At 43.4% G+C, this 21,725-nt stretch overlaps 1 protein-coding gene across 1 annotated transcript in view; it reads right to left on the reverse strand.

Moving 5' to 3' along the window:
• Positions 1-675: 675 nt before the first annotated feature.
• Positions 676-21,725, reverse strand: part of Adam2 (ADAM metallopeptidase domain 2) — a 50,783-nt gene continuing 29,733 nt past the window's right edge. Inside the window, exons 13-21 of the mRNA XM_021181627.2 lie at positions 17,715-17,813; positions 15,779-15,971; positions 13,132-13,237; positions 10,355-10,538; positions 8,040-8,117; positions 7,634-7,763; positions 2,943-3,102; positions 1,303-1,366; positions 676-939 (exon numbers count right to left, since the gene is read on the reverse strand). Of these exons, the coding sequence (XP_021037286.1) occupies positions 1,333-1,366; positions 2,943-3,102; positions 7,634-7,763; positions 8,040-8,117; positions 10,355-10,538; positions 13,132-13,237; positions 15,779-15,971; positions 17,715-17,813 (984 nt within the window). The 3' untranslated portion in view covers positions 676-939; positions 1,303-1,332. The remainder of the gene's footprint in view (positions 940-1,302; positions 1,367-2,942; positions 3,103-7,633; positions 7,764-8,039; positions 8,118-10,354; positions 10,539-13,131; positions 13,238-15,778; positions 15,972-17,714; positions 17,814-21,725) is intronic.

A 21,725-nucleotide genomic window follows, 5' to 3' on the forward strand; every position in this document is an offset into this window, starting at 1 on the left:
GTTTGGCTAAAATTTGCTTTGTGTACGGTGAAGGTAGATTAAAACCCACAAGGGCCGGGCGGTGGTGGCGCATGCCTTTAATCCCAGCATTTGGGAGGCAGAGGCAGGCGAATTTTTGAGTTCAAGGCCAGCCTGGTCTACAAAGTGAGTTCCAGGATAGCCAGGGCTATACGGAGAAACCCTGTCTCAAAAAACCAAAAACAAAAACAAAAAACAACAACAAAAAACCAAACCCACAAGGCATGGGTGGCACAGTATTTGCCTGGCACATGCAAAGCTGAGCTTCAATCCCAGCATTGCTGGGACAGTCAGAAAATGTTGTGCTTTTTATTATTTTATTTTCCTCTTAAATTGACCCTTTGGCTTCTGAAGTTTTTGCCTTTTGCCTCCATGAAGGCTCCTTGGGTTCTAGTCTATTCTCTTGTGTAGGCTTGTGTGTGTGTGTGCACGTCTGCGCGCGCACGCATGCACACGTGTTCTCATCCTTCACTCTGAACTGAATGTGCTTCAACGTGTAGCTTTTATAAACAGCATGTGTTAGAACACCATGTGTTGGCGTGCCTTCTGAGTCCTAGAACCATTGTCTTCTGGCTGGTTATGGACTACTACGTGACAGAATAGCCACTGCCCTTGAGTCATGCTACCACATTTATTTTCTTAGAGTCTTTCCTGTAATGTGCCTACTAGAAAATACAATTGATGACTACCGACTACCAGAAATAGGGTAAAATATCAAAGTATAATATGAAATTCATAATCATTTCTTACAAGTAAATCATTTATGGAATAATATACACACATATGTATCATACATGTGTATGGAGAGATATGATTTCTGGCCTGATGGAGACCACGATATGCAGGCTTGACTTCCAGGCAAGATAATGCATAGGCTTTTCTTTTCCACTTTTTTTTTTCTGTCCACTGAAGAGAATTACTCTAAAAGAACACATAAAAGAGAAGAGTCACTCTTAGAGCCAACCAGGTTAAACCATCCTGGGTGCAGCAAGGATCCTGAGAGCAGGGCAACTCAAGTCTCTTTAACCAGCATTTGAGCTCAAGACTTCTAAAAGGATGTAATTGAAAGCATCATGATTTTCTTGAGACAGAGTCTGATGTAATTCATTGGCAAATTGTGATATCATTTGTAACACCCTCATGTTATTGATATAAATGGTAATACTGCAAATTTCTCCGGAGTTGTTTGTATTATATAGAACGATATGACCATTGCCTGTTATATTATGTCTCATACATTTCTCTTCCTCCCTCCCTCTTTCCCTTGGAATATTGGAGGCTCACTGTGACATTGTGGAATCTTTGCTGTTCAGACTAGTCTTTGGATTCACTTTCACTTTCAAATTGCCTGTATAGAGACAGAGACAATTCCTTAGAGACAGTGATGCAAGCTTGAGCTCATTCCCAGATTCTTAGCATTTTTTGGCTTAAACTACCTTTAAGCTTTTGAGGCCATTCACCTTCACCTTTATCCACTGCTGTAAATTTAATAGATTATCCTCTCCACCCCACCCCATCCTTGGCCAGCTTGGTTTCTACTGTCAGCTTGAAACAACCTCCAGTCACCTAAGGAAATCCCACTCAAAGAACTGCCTTTATCAGATTGGCTGATGGCCTAGGAGAGTGGCTGGATTGATGTGGGAGGGGCCAGCCCACTGTGAAAGGCCTCAGCTCTGGGCCCCAGGAGGGTGGGCCTGGGCTGTGTAAGAAAGCCAGCTAACTAGAGAGTGACTCAATCTCCATCCCACGTGCTGTGGTTTCAGGTGTTTCCTTTCTGAGACAGAATCTCACTGTGTAGCTCAGGCCTGGGCTGGAACTTGCTACCAGGCTGGCCTGAACTCATAATCCACTACTACTGATATGCAGTGCTGTGGTCATGTCCTTTAGTCTTATTATTCTAAATCAGTTCTTTTACCTTTGGCTGCTTAGCTCTCCATTTATGTTAAAAAAAAAAAAGTGAAAACTGAATCTGATGGTTTGTGTATGCTCAGCCCAGGGAGTAGCACTATTAGAAAGTATGGCCCTGTTAGAATAGGTGTGTCACTGTGGGTGTGGGCTTTAAGTCCCACAGCCTAGTTGCCTGGAAGCCAATATTCTGCTAGCAGCCTTCAGATGAAGATGTAGAACTCTCAGCTCCTCCTGTACCATTTCTGCCTGGACACTGTCATGTTCTTGCCTTGATGATAATGGACTGAACCTTTGAACCTGTAAGCCAGCCTTGGTCATGGTGTCTGTTCACAGCAGTAAAACCCTAACTAAGACACTGAATAAAAGGAAAAAAGAATTTCTTCAGCCTCTTGTTATCTTTTTCAAAATAGCATATCAAAACTCTTTACAATGGAGAAACAGAAAAAATAAGCAACACTTAATACATATTTAACAATTAAAATTAATAAGCAGGAGACAACAATTTACATTGACTTTTACCCCTAAAGAGGCCCAAGGATTTTTGGTTCCCCCCACCCCCTGCACTGTTTTTTTCTTAGCAGCACACACACAAAAAAAGAAAAACCAACCAACCAACCAAAAAAACTAACAGATCTCGCTGTGGTATTTTCATACCCACTTAGTTTTTTTTTTTTTTTTCAAGACAAGGTTTCTCTGTAGCCCTGGCTTTCCTGGAACTCACTCTGTAGACCAGGCTGGCCTTGAACTCAGAAATCTGCCTTTCTCTGCCTCCCAAGTGCTGGGATTAAAGGCGTGCACCACCATGCCCTGCCCACTTAGTTTTTATAAGATTAAAACCCGATGGTTAAAAAAAAGAACCTGATTATTCATTATACTAATCACTAATATATTTACCACTCAATTTCTACAGATGGAAAAATGTTAAGTCTGAGTTATGAGCTATGTCTGTCTTGACGTCGTTAATAACCCAGTATACCAACTAATTATGAAAGAAAACAGGTATGAAGTTCACGCACTCTTCGCTTGAGAAGTCATCCATTCTCCATTTCATCCTTTGGGAATAGACTTTTACCAGCATCCCAATCAGGACAAGGATCACAACGTAGAAAGGGATGATCAAGAAAAATGGCCACCGTGGAGACTTGGAGCGGTAAGCACTTGCAATGTAGGGCCGTGCTAACAAAGGAAAGAACCAGGGGTTAGAACACAATCACCAGAAATATAACAGCGATATTGTGTGTTTGCATATGATGTACTTAACACGATGGCATTGGAGTCTCCACACCGGCAAGCTCTTCAAATCCTTGCGTAAGATCCTGTCTTGGCTTTTCTTTTTGTATGTATCCTTTTGTTTGTTTTGTCTGTATTGGTGTTTTGTCTATGCATGTCTGTATGAGGATCCCTTGGAACTGTAGTTACAGACTGCAGTCTACAGTGAGCTGCTATGTGGGTGTTGGAAATTGAGCCCCGGTCCTTTGGAAGAGTAGTCAGTGCTCTTAACTGCTGAGCCATATCTCCAGCCCCTTGTGTATATCTTTTTAAGGGATTAAAAAAAATTGCTTGTGCATGAGTGTTTGTCTGCTTGTAGGTATGTGCACCCTGTGTGTGAGTGGTGGCTGAGGAGGCCAGAAGATGATGTTTGATCTTCTGGAACTGGAATTACAGAGGGTTGTGAGCTACCCTGTGGGTCCTGGGAGCCATACTTGGGTCCTCAACAAAAGCAAAAAGCGCTGTTAACAACAGCAGAGCTATCTCTCCAGCCTTGCTTTTCACTGGAGACTTCTAGGTAGTCTCTGTCTGATCATATAGACAGAAGAAATTGAAGTGTAAGATCACTGTTACCAGAGGGGTATTCTCAAACTCTTATTTCTAGTAAAAAAAAAAATGCTATGCATACTATTTTAGGTCTAAGTTGTTTTTTTATTAAGAAATAGTTATGTTTTCACATCCTTCCTTACAAATGTTTTTTTTTTCAAAGAGTCTTTTAGAATATTTGTAGTTTTAGTTTTTATATTTAGACCAATGGTCTACTTTATACAGCGTCAACATCAGCTGGTTCACAACAGCCAGGGGGACCCAATGCCTCTGGCCACTGAGAACACCCGCACTCACGTGTACATTCCCCCTCCCCCACAAGACATGCACAGACTTTTAAAAACCTGGTCATGTTGTGAGTTCCAGGCCAGCCAGGCCTATACAGTGAGACCTTTGAGAAGTGTGTTTTTTCCTTTTTCTTTTTTACTTTTTGAAATCTGTTAGGATTTTCTCTGTGATTAATTGTATCATCACACACACACACACACACACACACACACACACACACACACACACACACACAAGCAAAGAAACAACAGTTCATCTTTTCTAGTCTTTTGCTCCTTTCTTGTTCTTTCCTTAGTTTAGGGCCTGGGACATAGGAAACTTACTGAATACGTACAGTGAAGCAGACTTCATTGCTTTGCTCCTATTTTTTTTTAATATTTATTATGATACATAAGTACACTGTAGCTATCTTCAGATAACAAGAAGAGGGTGTCAGATCTCATTTTAGGTACTTGTGAGCCACCATGTGGTTTCTGGGATTTGAACTCAGGACCTCTGGAATAACAATCAGTGCTCTTACCCGCTGAGCCATCTCACCAGCCCCTGCTCCTAATTTTTAAAAGATTTACTTATTTTATTTATCTGAGTACACTGCTAATGTCTTCAGACACACCAGAAGAGAGCATCGGATCCCATTACATATGGTTGTGAGCCACCATATGGTTTCTGGGAATTGAACTTAGAACCTCTGGAAGAGCCATCAGTGCTCTTAACCGCCGAACCATCTCTCCAGCCTCAGTTTTGCTCCTAACTTTATGGGGAGATAGATATTGCTTGTCCCACTCCCACGATGTTGATTTCAGTATTTTGATGTCCGTTTTCGATCTGACCGGATTATCCTCTGTTAGTCTGTTACTGCTTTGTGGCAGGTGAGGAACCCCATTCTCTCTCTCTCTCTCTCTTGATTTTTTTCTTCACCACCAAGGACTGTACCCATTGCTGCTCTAAGGAAATCCTATGGGTTATTTGATGCTGGAGGACATCTGTAATCTAGCACTGGGAGGCAGAGTCAGGAAAACTGGGAGCTTCAGACAAGCCATACACTTCCAAAAGGATGGACATCTTCAAGCTTCTTTTCTCCTTCCCAGGTCCAGGCACAAAAGATGAGGCCATTCCTTTTCTGCTGACTGGGTGGAGGGCAGACAGCCCGGGTTCCCTGCTCTTTCTCTCAGGGACCTACAGAGAAAAGGCCTTTCCCCCATCTTGTCCCATGTTAGCTTCCTGCTGAGGTCTGGGGTGTCCATTTACTGCCTGTATCTCCTCAGGGTCTATGGAATGCTACAGGCTGTCTGCACTACCAATCAGGCATTTTGACTCCTCTGTATTTCTGTTCCAGCTCCTGGTCCATACCTAACTCTGGGTACCTTAACTTGGACAGAGTTAGTGTCTGCTGTCCTTGAGGTGACAACTCCCTCAGGTTTTTGGTGGTGTTAGTTAGTCTGGGAGGCTGAGGTCTGTGATTAAGGGGCCAAAGCCAAGCTTGTCAGGCACCCACTGATACAGCACCCAGCAAGGTGCTGTTGAAGGGGCAAAATGATAAGGAATCACAAGGGATCTTGGAATCCTGTGTTCTCTTGTGCCTCGCGGGAAAGGCTGGCACCAGCTGCCAGGAAGTCACCATGGGTGCAGTGACTATGCTAATTTCTCCAGGTCAGGTTAGTGTGGTTATAGAAGAACCCTTCCTATGTCTTGGTCAGATAATTGGCTTTACTGGGGAACAATTTGGTCTTCAAAGCATGTGATTTACATTGTAGTGTTTGTGGCCAGTGTGGGGGGCTGTGTCCTTCTAAAAGTGGGTTTGGATACCTTCAGAACCGTCTCCAAGGATATTGTTGGTTATGTAACTCCATGAAAGCATCAGGACAAAGGCCTCCCTTTGGAGGGAGTTTGACTCATTCTAGAAAGCGTGGGCATCTGTGCATCCCCATCTGAGGACTCAGAGTGACCCACGGTGGTCTCTAGAACTTCGGGAAAACAAACTGAAAAAATGAGGGGGGAAATCTGAAATACGGTCCTGTTGTACAAGTGTCACGAGCATGGAGTTTAATGGAAAAGATGCCACACTTTTTACAGGGAAGGCAGAAGCAGTGAGAAAGTCATGTTCATGAAAAGCATGCCTTTGAGCTTATATCCTTCTGGACTAAAGAGTGTCACAAGACAGAACAGCAATAACAGCAACAAAGTCCTCAGGTGTGAGGGTTAAATCCCTTGCAGTGAGTGCCACTTTGGTGTATTTTGTTGCTAGAGTGAACTGTTTTACAGTAGGATTGACAGTCTTACAGTAGATACCCTTTGGTATGGATTTTTTTCTTCCTTTCATGGAAGTACCTGGTTTTGAACTCAGGGCCTGGTATGTGCTTTATAAGCTCCCTACCCCTGATATGACATTTTAAACTTTTTAATATAGATAAGTATATACATTGAGCTAGTAGCATGTTAAAGAGTTTTCCTTTTGCATTTGTAAAGATGATCTTTTGCAATTTTTGTTAGTTTGCACATGTGCCATCATGGTTGTTTTCCTCCAATGATAAACTAGTAGGGAGGGCTCAGCCGACCTCTCTTCTTTAAGTGCTACTTCTTCTTGGCAAAAAATGTCTTTCTGCCTCTCTTTCTCTTCCTTCCTTCCTTCCTTCCTTCCTTCCTTCCTTCCTTCCTTCCTTCCTTTCTTTCTTTCTTTCTTTCTTTCTTTCTTTCTTTCTTTCTTTCTTCTCTTTCTCTCTCTTTCTTTTCTTTCTCCCTTTCTTTCTTTTCTCTTTCTTTCTTTCCTCTCTTCCTTTTTCTTTCTTTCTTTCTTTCTTTCTTTCTTTCTTCTCTCTTTCTTTTCTTTCTTTCTTTCTCTCTCTCCTTCCTTCCTTCCTTCCTTTCTCTCTCTCTCTTTCTTTCTTTCTTTCTTTCTTTCTTTCTTTCTTTCTTTCTTTCTTTCTTTCTTCCTCTCTTTCTTGTAACTTCCTTAGCCACAAATTCCAAATTAGAGAACTTTTGCCTCCAGCTTCTTGATTCTACCTTTGGTTGACAATTCCTCATCACCCCTGGGTGGCTTTGTCAGCCTGTTTCTTGTTGGTCGTGGTCAGGAGCCAAAACCTTACACACTTCTCCTGACCACATCCAGTTCACAAGGACAGGAGACTTTCAATATGTGTTTCTGAGTGTCAGATTAAAAAAAAAAATCCAGTAAGTTCACAGTCATAGATCTTTTTGGCAGACACTTTTCTTTCTTTTGGACCTTGCTGCGGCTACTGTAGACTGACCTACATTCTTAGTAGCCCTCCTCAGTTTTATTTATTTGTGTGTGTGTGTGTGTGTGTGCATGTGCGCACGAGTGCACGCTCTCGAGTTTTCCAGAAGCAAATGGGAAGTGCCTTTCTCAACTTCTCTACACCTTATCTTCTGTGTCACTCACTGGCCCGGAGGTCACTGATTAGTTAAGACTGATTCCTGTGTCTCTGCCTCCTCCGTGGCAGGATTTGGAGTCTGTGCTACCTCCGAGCCTTTGTATGTGAGTTCTAGGAGTGAAACTCAGATCATCACATTCTGGAGGCAAACATTTCACTTACCCTATTCCACAACGCTCTAGTTATGTTTTCTATTTTTTAGTGAGACTTACCAGGGATGGGTTCGGCCCTTTCCTTGTTGCCACTATCAATGCTCCCGCCAGGATATGAATCTTTCATTATTTTACAATCTGGAGGTAAGTATGTGGGGTCACAGTGGCAGTGCTTCTTGTTATTACATACCTGAAAGCACCATAAAGTCACAGGCTGAGTCAGGCAGCCGGGTTCATTCACACCCAGGAGCTCCGTAGAATAACGACTATGTAAGGTTACATCCATTTGTCTGTGTGGCTTATTATTGGGAAGGCGGGGATGGGGGTGGGGGTGGGGTGAAGGCAGGGAGGGGGAGGAGAAGATGCAGGGGGGAGGAGGAGGAGGAGGGAGAGGGACTTAGTTAGGTCTTGCTCTCCAGAGCAGGTTCAGTGGCTTTCCCTTTTCTCACTCTTCTCTGCTACTTACACCATGGTGGTTGCATTTTTCCGGGCTGCAATCATAGCCCAAGAAACTGTCTGCTACACATTTTTGCTTCTGGCAAACCTAGAACAGAAAAGGTAACTTAGATGGCAGACTCACCCCTTGATTAAAAGCATTCCGTACTCTCTTAAGATAAAAAAAACACCTTGACGTCTCACCTCACCCCAGTTAAACCGGCCAGGGACGAAGGGACAAATGAACAACATTGGAATTTAATTCTAGGTGGCTGCAGTTAACATCCTCAAGAATCCCTAGGGGAAGTGGCACCTGTGAAGAGCTGGCGTAAACTCGGATGATGACATAAGAACGAACGAGAGCAGGTAAACAAACACATAAATTATAAAGGGCACCACCAGGAGATTTCAGCTCTAGACAATTGATTTCTAAGGGAATCAAACTGGAAGCTTCGCTGTGTGGGCAGAACAGCAGATGTGGGCAGGGCGGAATGAGGCATGAATGAAGCTGAAGTTAGGGTGTTTGAGGTGGAAGAGTCTGTGAGATGGAGTCAAACAAGCCAGGGAAGTGAACAGAGTCTACGGGAGGGATGGAAGGAGCACCACCAAGTTGGCCAAGGTTTGGGCCATGATCTGCACAATGGTTTATTTATTTATTTTTTGGTTGTTTGTTTGTCATCCTTGCCATTACACAAGGGGACTCACCCCCTCATACCCACTTGACTGTGTTAATGCACTCACAGACAGGGAAGACCCTCTTCTCTCATTTCCTCTAATACTGCCATTAAAAAGTTATGACCTAAACCTAGAGATTCCAACCCAATTGTGCACCTGCAGAACTTATGATCAGGGCAGCACCAGTGACACCAGCTCCTTGTCACAGGCAAACTGAGTGGCCGCTGTGGCACTGTAGTCCGGTTTGTTTCTTGCGGGTTTTACTTGGAATTAATGGTTTAGTCTCTTCTTGTACACAGATGGTGAACAACATGCTGTTTCTTGTACACAGATGGTGAACAACATGCTGTTTTGGTATACAGATGGAATTTTAAACAGTTCATTTGGAAAACAAAATTGTGGCTTTATATAGGTACGTGTTATCTTCCTTCTACCTATGAAATGGAATATTAATTCAAGCCTTTAAAAGGAAGGCATTTCTGACTTTGAAGATATGGCCAAACTATAATAAGTGACATCACACAGACACAGACACATATGTCATGACCTTACTTATTTATGGAATCTAGGAGGGCTGTAAAGACTGACAGAAGGCCCGAGGTGACAAGAAGAGAACGCAGAGAAGTCATGTAAGCTTGCAGCAGCACAATTTTCAGTTGTGAAGGATGATGGAGGATGATGAATAAATCTAGGGATATAACTGGCAGCATGGGGATGGCAGTTGGTGTTGTATGCCTAAAGTGTGATGAGACAACAGGTCGGAGGGGTCCTTGCCATGCCTACGCACAGGGTGATGTGCTCGAGAATGGAAACCAGACACGTGGTATGCTAGTTTCATTTCTGTTGTTGTGATAAAATGCCTTGACCAGAATCAACTCAGGAGAGGGAGACCTTGTCAGGCTTACGTTTCCTTGTTTTGATCTATCACTGAGGGCAGGGCCTCAAGCAGCTCATCACAGTCCATCCATGATTAGCAGCAGAGAGGAATGAATCCATGCAGGCCCACTTGCTTAATCGCCTCTCTACTCTCAGTTAGGTTTCTCCTCTCTTATAATATTCAGGATCCCTTGCTAGGGAATGGTGCTGCCCACAAGGGGCTCTGCCTTCCTATGTCAACTAACAATCAAACCACCTGTCCCTTCCCCCAACACCTACAGATGCCCTTAGACCAACCTGATCTAGATAATTCCTCAGTTGAGCCTCCCTTTCTAGGTAGCAAGTTGACAGTTAAAACTAACCACTCCAGATATATGTAAGCCATTATTTTAATAGAGAATTTGTAATATAATCGTTTTTGCCTTACTCTTTGACCTCTTTAATTTTCACCATTATATAAGAATAATTACATCAAAAGATAATTCATCATATCAGAGGGCTCTCTCTCTCTCTTTCTCTCTCTCTCTTTGTAACATTCTGAAAATGTAACAAAATACATGGGTGAACCCTGAGATTGGTTCTTCTCAGGATTTGTGTGGCTTCCACAAAAAGTGCAAAGCAGCAAATGAAATGCCCATAGCAGCAGCAACCGTGCAAGGTCAATGGCTTTAGTCTATTTTACTCTTTGAAATTTGTTTTATATTTTCCAAACTTCTATGTGGGACTGCACACTTACATTTTGAGAGAGTGTTACTAGGCATATGTACCAAGAAAGACATAAACACTGGGAGTTACCTTCTTTGGCCCGCAGATGGTTCCATCTCTCACCCACATCTTCTGGCTCTCCTGATGACCTTGGGGATATTCCAGGGAAACGCAGACATGCCCGCTTATATTGGCATAAATAACAGTGGCAGACCTCAATTTAAGTATATTTTCACTTTGGTATTTACATATTATTTTCCCACACATCCGGTCACTATAATTTACAAATAAATGTAAGTCATTATTTTAATAGAGAAATATTAGAATATAATTTCAAAAAACCAAATCGATTTAAACATTGGAGTTGGCAAATAAGATATACGCAGTTAGTTTTGGATACCACACACAGCGTCCTTCCTGAATTGCTAACAATAATGAACTATTTAATTATGAACTCTTCCATTAGCTGGATTACTGTTTGTGGGTTTGTTTGTTTGTTTGTTTTTACCAGTATTTGATCCTTAATCACAATCAAATCTAAGCTTATTCTGACTTTTGAACATGAGCAATTGGCCTTGTCGCCAGCTCCGCTTGGTTTCCTTTTTGGTTTCACAGCTGTTGAGATATTGAAATCCATATTCAAAGAACACCGTATGTCATGCACATTATTAAAAGAAAATAATCAAACCTAAATGTTAGTGCAGAAAAATGCAGAAAAAAAACCCAAGCATAAACACAACCATACAATAAAGGGACACTCTCTACAGAAGAACAGTGATAAAAATGAAGACTGATGGTCAGGCAAAGAGAAAACATAGACCAGGGAACTCTGGGATGGTTTGGTCAATGGGGGAAAGAAGTATGCCTTCTTCTGCTCCACACACACAGACTACTTGCCAATGTGGAAGGTCATCTCCTGTACAAATGGCTTTTTAACCAACTTCCTGGCAAGATGGTCCTTAAAAACCATCTCTTTCCACCCTCCAGGCAGCTAGCTCCTCATCATAGAAGCTCACTTGCTCCCATCTCTTTGTCTCTGGACTAGCCGACTTCTGTGTATGATGGGAGTAGGGCCTTGAACAGTAGATGGATGCACACTCATTCACAGGAAGAATGCAGACTCAGAAAAGAAAAAAAAAAAAACCTGGGAGGTTATGTCTCTTAGGCATGCTGCTGGTCCCTTCTTTAGCTAAGGGTTATTTATTCTTTTAGCCTGGGAGGGCTGGCCGTGAAAACCAGTAACTGGGATCCTTTTTTTCCCCCTCAGTGTGCAACACTAAGACCGGCAGCCTCACTGAGGCAACGGATGACAAGAGCTGAATGGAGTCACCCAAACGATCCAGGTGAAGTTCTTCAGGGAGAAGCACAACTATGCCAGAGAGCCCAGTGAGACATGGGTCTATGGAGCAAATTTCTGTAACCACAAAAGATGGAGACAGAATACTGACTTTCAGCTAGTCGTATACTATACACATGCACACACACACACACACACACACACACACACACACACACATAGAGCACACATACTGTCTGCGTCACACACTCAGCAATCATCCCAGCATGTAGCTAGTGTGACAGACCGTTGCTTTTCTACCACCCACAGCTTTCCCCATAACACTTTCATCTTTCCTCTTCACGTATTTGTTGAAACACACAGCTTCCGGAAAACATCCATTTTTACTGCAAAGCTCTTCTCCTGGAACACTTGCCAAGAGCCCCCAACACAAGCTCAAATTCTAGGAGAGGTCTCTAGGGAGCCAAAACTCCGGTGCTTGAGGTAGCCTTGAGGTATGTCTACAGCTCACTGTCATCTGTCACCATATGTCAGAAACACTATGTGTTTAAGGACTGGTGCACCCTGGGTCACAGCTTTACAGATTTTTCATTATCATATTTGTGCCGTATATAGTACATTCCTTGTACTTTATAAAGAATGTCCATTCTTGGGGCTGCAGAGATGGGCTCTAAGAGCACTGGCTGCTCTTCCAGAAAACCCAAGTTTGATTCCCAGTACCCAGGAGGGTAACTCACACCCCTGCTATAGAGGCTGTGACACCTTCTTCTCCCCTCCTTGGGCATTGGTCATGCAAGGGGCACATAGACATGCTTTCAGACAAAAATCCAGACATATAAAACAAATAAACAGAAATTTACAAAAAAAAAAAAAAAAGACTATCCACTCCATGTGTGTGTGTGTGTGTGTGTGTGTGTGTGTGTGTGTTATATAAGCTTTTGTGCATGGTACATATGAGGGTCTACTGGCTTGTGTGCATGTGTATCAAGACTGTAGGTCAATGATAGGTGTCTTTCTATCCCTTGCCACCTTATTTTTTTAAGACAGGGACACCCAGTGAACCCAGAGTTCACCATTTCAGCTAGACTGGCTGGTCAGGAGTCTCTGAGGTCACCTTCTCCATAGCAAGGTTACCAAACTATGCCAGCATATCTGGCTTTTATATGGGTACTAGAGATCGGAATTCAGATTCTTGTGTCTAAGCAGGAAGCACTTCACCCACTGAGCCATTTCCGCAAGCCAAGACTGCTCATTCTTGGTAAAATTAAGGAGATAGCATACAGATTTTTAAAAATCGAATACTTATGGGTGACAAGTGCCCCCTTGTTGAAATAAAACCCTGAGTGGCAAAAGACAGGCCAAAAATTCAGGCCAAAGTAGTTCAACCTAGACAGCAACAGCCCAGGTGTGTCGGAAACTACACGGAGCCTCCTTCCGCACCTCTGACGTCTGTCACTAGCTAGTTATGTCAGGCTTTGTGGTCAGGTGCTAGTTTGCGTCTGTGTAAAAGTGACTGGTGACATTTTCAAGGGTAAAGTGACAGAGTCTGGTCACGTTTCCTGAGGCATACTTAGGAGGGCATTCCTTGTATCCCGCAGCAGTGATTCCACAGCTCCCAGATATGTCAGTCTTGGAATTCAGCTCCCAGAAACATTCACTTGTCCCATAGTTTGCATCTGGAAGTTAGGCAAAAGGAAGCGTGTCAGTGGCATTGAGCATTATAATACCTGGAACTAAAACAAGGGATGAAGACTTTCGCAGCTTGAAAATGGTTTTGGAATGTATTGCACAAAAGGCAAGCATCACATAGAATTGAAGATGGATGGTTCAGAGATACACTTCCAACCTCATGTACCTGGCAGTGTCTAATATGCAATGCCAATAACCCCAGGCACAGCAACAAAAAGCTAGTTTTTTTTTTAAATGCAATTGATGATCTGTTGAATAAGGTGGGCTTTTTTTTTTCATACATGTTTTTTTAATCAAACTGTTCACCAATTGCTTTTTGTCTCTGAGTTTTCCTAGTTTCAATTCTCCCAAGACCCAAACTACTTTGAGAGCAGTTTCTATGTTTTCATAGTTTTCAACCTCTGTCCATGCTGCTCTTGTTGAAGCCTCTGATGGGGACATTTGACAACTATGTTGCTGGGCTGGAGGAAAGTGACCTGTCACAACAGCATCCCTGGGGGCTCAACTAGGTTGCCTAGAGATGCCAGTGAACCCAAAGTTCATTATGTTCATTATGTCTCAGAATCCATTTGCCAAATTGGTTGTGGGTAAGAAATAAAGATTTTGATCTTGGTTAGGGCATCCAACTGTTCTTTGTGGACCAGGGGGAAAAAAAGGTAGAATCTGAATATTTCATAGCCACAGGGACAATATTTGACCCCTCACACCCTGTTGGCTCTTTTCCAGCTTTCTCTTGAGGATAAACAAGGAAAAGATAGAAGATGAGAGTCTGGGGAAGTGGCTTTGATTGTGTCATAGTTTCCTATCTGCCTAAGTATCCATCAAAGCATGCAGCTGAAAGTCCTGGAGACCCACAGGTGAGTCACATGGGAACAGCCTTCAAATTCTAACTGACACCCAATGAGTATCAGTTATCAACAAATATTAAATGAACCCAGACAACTGCCTTGCTGTTTAGGTTCAGCAGAATTAAAAGACGACTGGCAGGGTCTGTCCACAGACAGCCCCTTTAACATCAACCATGGAACAGGAGAGACCGGGCAACAACTTCTAACGGAAGAGATGCCTCTATCTGCAGTTTCACTTGGGAATAAACAGAACAAAGTTAGTCAGTTGAGTTAAAATGACTAAGTATTTTAACATGCATACACATGGGAAAAAATCCCAAAGGGCACAATCTACAAGAAATAAAAAGTGTCAGAAATATGTGGAATGGAGAGATGGTTAAGAATTTTGATTGCTCTTTCCAGTTTGATCCCCAACACTCACAGACACAAAATAAAAACAAATAAATCCCCAATTGTATATAAAAAAAAAGAAATTGCAGTAGATGATTAGGTATAAATGAATATGTGATCTTTGAGGTTTGTATGATAACGTAACACTTAGTTGCAAGAAACTCAAAAAATGCTAAGCAGAAGCTCACGGTTGGGCCGGCAGGATGGTTCAGCAGTTAAAGATGATTGCCATGCAAACAAACCACATTCACTTTCAGTCCTAGGAACCCACAGTGGGAGGAGGGAACTGCATCTTGAAAGCTGACCTCTGACCTCTGACCTCTACACATGTGCCATGATATGTGCACACCTCTGTGATGCATCACACAGACACACACACACACATTCACCCACCCACCCAGGCTTACACACTAATAACAATAATAAGTACACTTAAAAAGAAAAAAAAAAAAGTAAGCACACAGAGCCACACAGAGCTATAGTTCGGATCTGAATATTCCCAAAGACTCAATGTTAAATGTTTGGTACTGGAATGAACGTTTGGTGGAGGTGAAGCCATGGTGGGCAGATGTGGGGTGTGGGGTGGGAGGTGGGAGGTGGGAGGTGGGAGGTGGGAGGTGGGAGGTGGGAGGTGGGAGGTGGGAGGTGCTCTTTAAGGGGACACTCAGACCCCTGGCAGCTACATGTTCCTCTGCTTCTTGGCTAACATTAAGTCTGGGCAGATTCCTCCACCATGTGACCTTACGGCAACATGTCATTTTACCCATACGTGGTGTGCTGAAAGTAGCAGGCCCAGGGGACTAGGGAACGAACCTCTGAGACAGAGCCTGAGAGGAGTGGGGGTGGCCTGAGGATGTTGGTGGGCAGAGGATGCACAGTACATGGGGGAGCTGTGGCCTCGGAACGATTCTCAGTACTGCAGACAAAACCAAAGAGATCCAGCTATTTCTCGATCGCTCGCTCTTTTCTCTTCTTTCTTTCTTTCTTTTTTTTAAATTTATTCCATTAAGATTTAGGTTTAGTTATTCTTCTCAAAGATCAGCTTTTTTTAAAAAAGATTTATTTACTATGTATACAGTGTTCTGTCTGTATATAATCCTGCAGACCAGAAGAGGGTCCCAGATCTCATTATAGATGCCTATGAGCTACCACGTGGTTGCTCGGAATTGAACTCAGGACCTCTGGAAGAGCAGCCAGTATTCTTAACCTCTGAGCCATCTCTCCAACCCCAGCTATTTCTTTTCAGCTCCCAGAGAAAGCTTAAATGGAAATACTAAATGATTAAAATACCGATGCCAAATAGATCCTGGCACTGCTGTTCTCCACTCTGACAGATGCCGTTAACACAGATCCACTTTTGATTTTCACACGGGTGACCGTTTTGAACAAAGAAGTCTTCACACACTTCGGATGTGCCATTGCAGTACTCTGTGACATCACACTCATGATGGGCAAGCCTGCAAACCTCCCCTTTCTTCTTCAGCTGATGGGTAAAAGTGAATCACAGTGAATAAGACAGCAGAGAGGTAGGAATGTTTGTCCCTGGAGAGGATTGTGTAGGTTATGTAGAAACAAATGCTCTGACCGATGCCAGCATGGACCGGTACTCTCACAAGGCCTCACCCCAAATGAAAAGCTACAGGCAAGTAATGACTGTTGAGAGAGGGAGAGTGTGCCTCCAAATGAGTGAGCACCCTGATAGGTTATGCAATCTCATAGCAAGTGGCCAACCTAATGTGTGTGTGTGTGTGTGTGTGTGTGTGTGTGATAATTAAATAACTCCAAATGAGTGAGCACCCTGATAGGTTATGCAATCTCATAGCAAGTGGCCAACCTAATATGTGTGTGTGTGTGTGTGATAATTAAATAAAAAGCCGTGGATTAGAAAGAGAGTGGAAGAGTTGTGGGAGGAGTTGGAGGGAGGACGGTGAAATAATCAACATATCTTGCACATATATAAAATTTAAACAGAACAAAAATATACTATTAAATGAAAATATGTGTTGCTTGCAGCACATTTTAACTATATGGCATGCAATAGGGGCAATATTTCCATTTCAGCCATTCATACAACCCATACATTCATGTTTTATTTATTTTTTTTGGGTTTTGGTTTTTGAGACAGGGTTTCTCTGTATAGCTCTGGCTGTCCTGGAACTCACTTTGTAGACTAGGCTGGCCTCGAACTCAGAAATCTGCCTGCTTCTGCTGCCCGAGTGCTGGGATTAAAGGCGTGCGCCACGACGCCTGGCATCTTGTTTTATTTTTTAAGGAAGGAATTTTTGAAATATTATAGAAATGCTGAAGAAAATTAAATTTTCATGGCTGAAAGACTTGTCAATAATAAGGTGGAAGATGTATACACATAGAATGAAAGACTTTTAAATTATTTTCTTAAGAGTAGAAATGTCTGAAGTCCTTGGGTCCCTCCCGTTGGAGCTCACAGAGTCCTGGGAAGAGATGGGGAGGCAGGGAGCGGTGGGGGTGTGTAGGAGCCAGAGGGGGAGAGGACACCAGGGAAGGATGGCCCACAGAAGAAACTAAGCAAGGCTCATAGAGACTGAAGCAGCAAACACAGAGTCTGCATGGGTCTGCACCAGGTCCTCTGTGTATGTGTTATGGTTGAGTAGCACAGGGCTTCTGTGGGGCTCCTAACAGTGGGGAGTGTCTCTGACTCTCTTGTCTGCTCTTGGGACCCTTTTTCCTTCCAACAGGGTTGCCTTGCCTCACTCTGACCAGAGGGTTTGTCCTTAGACTCGTTTCTTGTTATGCTCCTTTTATGAAGGGAGATGGAGGAGAGGGGACTTGCTTGTGTGTGTGTGTGTGTGTGTGTGTGTGTGTGTGTGTAGAGGGTGTTAACACACTGGGAGGAGTGGAGGGGGGAAAAGCTATGGTTAAGATGTATACTTGTGATATCAAAATAAACCACTGACAAATGTTAGAAAAAAAAAAGATTAGACATATCAATTCTCTTTTAAAGGAAAAGCTTGGGTCTGAGGAGATGGCCCAGTGGTTGTAGTTAAGAGTATTGGCTGTTTGTCTAGAGAACCTAAGCTTATTGTTCGGCACTCATGCGGCACCTTATAGCCACCCAGAACTCCAGTCTTAAGGGATCTGGCACTCCCCTTCTGGCCTCTGACAAATCACCACCCATACCTATAAAAATTAAGGAAAAGTATTTTCTTTAAAAACTGAAAAGGAAAGAGGGGAGGAGGCTCTTTCTTGCCTTGCATGAGTTGCAGCACATTCCGCTGGAGCACTCGGAGCCATCTGACAGCTTACAGGTGTCGGGGTTACAGCATGGCGGGGGCATTTCTGCACAGCCCTGGAAGGCAAACCACAAGCCTGATGTGCCTATCTGAATCCATCCCCGCTGAATGGAAATCATAATGGCTACACGCTTCATAGCTTACAGACAGACGCTCGCCTTTCACGTTGGCAAGCAGGAAAAGCAACAGAGTCTCTTCTTTCTTGCCCTGCAGACATTGATTTTCGACCCCCTACCAAGTGTTACATCCTAGTCATTTCTTCTAGGATGGAGCTTGCTGTGTTGGAAACAGAATTCTCTGATACCACAGGATCTTTCACAGTGGAGATGGTGAGGTGGCCCCTGGCTCTTGTAGATGAAGGCCAAATAAATATAAGATATGGGATAAAGAGGAGCTAGAGTTACTTCTAATGTGCCACGTTTGAGCCTAAATAATATAAGGCTCAATAATAAATGCTTTTTAAAGGTGTGTGTGTATGCCTGAATCTCTTGCTTTTGTATCATTAGTAAATGGTTACATGGCTTCTATGCTATGCTTTGAGTCTGCCTTAATAGCTTTGACTGTTAGGGCTAATAAAATAAGAAAGGAAAGGTCTTTTTAGAGGACATATTCACACACATGCGCGCACGCACGCGCGCGCACACACACACACACACACACACACACTTTTAATCCTCAGGGATTTGAAATGGTAGGTAGGTTGGGAAAAGTTGTAAGCAGATAGGAGTCAGCAGTGGAGGTCAGCTGTCATAGTATGACTTCTGCACCGTACACATTAAGGCACAGGAAGGTTTCTGTGTTCTGCACAGCTGCTCTGTCAAGTGAATGTCATTGCTCTTGCTCATGACACGGACATCTACAGGGAAGGGGCGGCACAGTGGTGAGAACTCAGTTAGTGGTTAGAATGTGATGAAGCTACGACACTATTGTCAGACCTGAGGGTGGGAGCTTTCAATGTGTTTCCATTCAAGCCAAATCAAGTGAAAACTTTTGGGTGATGGGCAGTATTTCCTTAAAAGCACACTATTCATTTCGGATAGTTTTAGTTCAACTTGACACAATCTAGAAACATCAGAGGAAGGAAGTCTCAGTGAAGGATTGTCTAGGTCAGGTGGGCACAGCGTAGAGGAATATCTTTTTTTTTTTTTTTTTTTTTTTGAGACAGGGTTTCTCTCTGTGTAGCCCTGGCTGTCCTGGAACTCACTCTGTAGACCAGGCTGGCCTCGAACTCAGAAATCAGCCTGCCTCTGCCTCCCAAGTGCTGGGATTAAAGGCGCCATTGAGCATGCTCATTGTGGCTGGCGCTGTTTCCTAGGACTGGGTCTTGTACCACAGAGAGGAGTGGAAATGTTCCTGAGCAAGAGTAAGCGAGCAAGCGGGTACTTGTTCTCCCTGTGCTGTCAGCCATGGATGTGTGCCCAGCAGCTTCAAGTTCCTGCTGCCTCAACTTCCCTCCAGTGATGGACTACAACTTGGAACTGTAAGCTAACACAAACCCTTTGTTAGTGCACATTCTCAGCAACAGGAAAGAAGAGGGGACACCACCGAAGTGTCAGAAATACACTTTATCTGCTGCGAGGAGCACAGCTCAGTGTCCTCAGCCAGTCCATAGAGAACCCTGATGAGCAGCAGCCTGGTTCTCCGGGACATAGCACTCTCGGCAGTTATGGGAACAGCCTGTTTCCCCTTTCATTTTATCTTTTTTTTTTAAATCTCATTTACCTTCACTCTATCTTCCCTCTTCCCTTTATCTAAACTCCAGTTTTAGATAAGATTTACTTAGTTTGGAAAAAAAAAAACCAACTTCCTGTGGTTATAGGTATATTTCGAATAATTTTGATTTAAATAGTGAACTTAAATTGGTGATTAAACATTGGTAAAAACCAATAAAGTTCTAACACCAAGTCACAAATGTGTCTTCCCTATTTTCTTACTCCACAGTGAAAGCTTCATACCTTCTCTATGGTTTGTATATGCTTGGCCTAGGGAGTGGCACTATTAGGAGGTGTGGTCTTGCTGGAATAGGTGTGGTCTTATTGGAGTAGGCATGTCAGCATGGGTTTTAATACCTTTGTCCTAGCTGCCTTCAGAACAAGAGGTGGGACTCTCAGCTCTTATGTCTGCCTGGATGCTGCCATGTCCTTGCCTTGATGATAATGGAATGAACCTCTGAACCTGTAAGCCAGCCCCAATGAAATGTTGACCTTTGTGACTTGCCTTGGTCATAGTGTCTGCTCACAGTAATAAAACCCTAACTAAGACACCTGCTTTTCTGAAGGACAAATGAGCCTGAGCGAAAGGCTGGGCAAGGGTATGCCCAAGAGGAAGAGACAGAAGCTGGACCACTCACACTTGGGACTTAATGCCCTTCAAAACCGGTCGTTTAAAAAGACCACAATGGCCAGGTGGTGGAGGCATATATCTTTAATCCCAGTACTCTGAGAGGCAGAGGCAGGCAGACATCTGTGAGATTGGGACCAGCATGGTCTACACACAGGGTGAGTTTCAGGACACCCAGAGCTACACAGAGAAACACTGTCTCGAAAAACAAAACCAAAACCAAAACAAAATTAGAAACAAAGGAGCATAGAAGGGAGGGATAGAGATATCATGGTCCAGGAGTGTTAACAGCAGATCAGTAGGAGGAACATGCTCCGGAGGTCTAACACTCAGGAGTCACTGTAGTAAATAGACTGTATTGTGTTTGCTAAGAGGTTGTGTCCTAATCCTTACGGAAGAAAGAGAAATGAGAGCTTGCTTGTCATGAATTGTAGTCTTGCCACTCTATAAGATACAAGAGTTTGGGGATAAAGGGTTTATTTTAGCTTACCCCTTTTCTCATAAGTTGATTTTGTCAGAACATTTTATCACAGCAACAGATATGAAATTAAGGCACTGTACTGGCTAGTTTTGTGTGTCAGCTTGACACAGTCTGGAGTTATCCCAGAGAAAGGACCTTCAGTTGAGGAAATGCCTCCATGAGATCCAGCTGTAAGGCATTTTCTCAATTAGTGATCAAGCGGGGAGGTCCCCTTGTGGGTGGTGCCATCTCTGGGCTGGTAGTCTTGGGTTCTATAAGAGAGCAGACTGAGCAAGCCAGGAGAAGCAAGCCAGTAAAGAACATCCCTCTATGGCCTCTGTATCAGCTCCTGCTTCCTGACCTGTTTGAGTTCCAGTCCTGACTTCCTTTGGTGATGAACAGCAATGTGGAAGAGTAAGCTGAATAAACCCTTTCCTCCCCAAGTGCTTCTTGGTCATGATGTTTGTGCAGGAATAGAAACCCTGACTAAGACAGGCACTGTGCTTGTTGGAGATACTTAATGACATTAATTTTAGTTCTTGTTTCCAGTATGGAGATACAGAGATTGTAAGTCTAATGCAGTTGCAAGAAAATAAATTCATGCAAAGTGATTGCAAATTGCTAAGCTGTTACATCCTTTTTTTTTTTTTTTTTTTTTTTTTTTTTTGGCTTTTGGCTTTTGGCTTTTGGCTTTTGGCTTTTGGCTTTTGGCTTTTGGCTTTTGGCTTTTGGCTTTTGGCTTTTGGCTTTTCGAGACAGGGTTTCTCTGTGTAGCCTTGGCTGTCCTGGAACTCACTCTGTAGACCAGGCTGGCCTTGAACTCAGAAATCCGCCTGCCTCTGCCTCCCGAGTGCTGGGATTAAAGTTGTGCACCACCACTGCCCATCACATCCTAATTCTTAATGGGAGAGCAAGGAAGGGGAAGGACTGGAGAGGAGGGGAAGGAGAGGAGGAGGGGGATGGAAGGGAGAGGAGAGGGTAGGAGGGAGTGAGAGAAAGGAGAGAGCAAGAGGGTGAAGAGAAGGGCAGGATGGAGAAGGGAGGAGGAAAAAGGGAGGGAGGAGGGGGGAGGCAGGGGAAGATAAGTCAAATATGGTGGCTCGAGCTTGCAATCCCTGTACTCAGGAAGCTGGAACAGGACAGTTGTTTTGAGTTTGAGGCCAGCACA

This window comes from Mus caroli, unplaced genomic scaffold (genome assembly GCF_978045245.1).
Source record: "Mus caroli unplaced genomic scaffold, Mus_caroli_1 scaffold_12, whole genome shotgun sequence".
Lineage (NCBI taxonomy): Eukaryota > Metazoa > Chordata > Mammalia > Rodentia > Muridae > Mus > Mus caroli.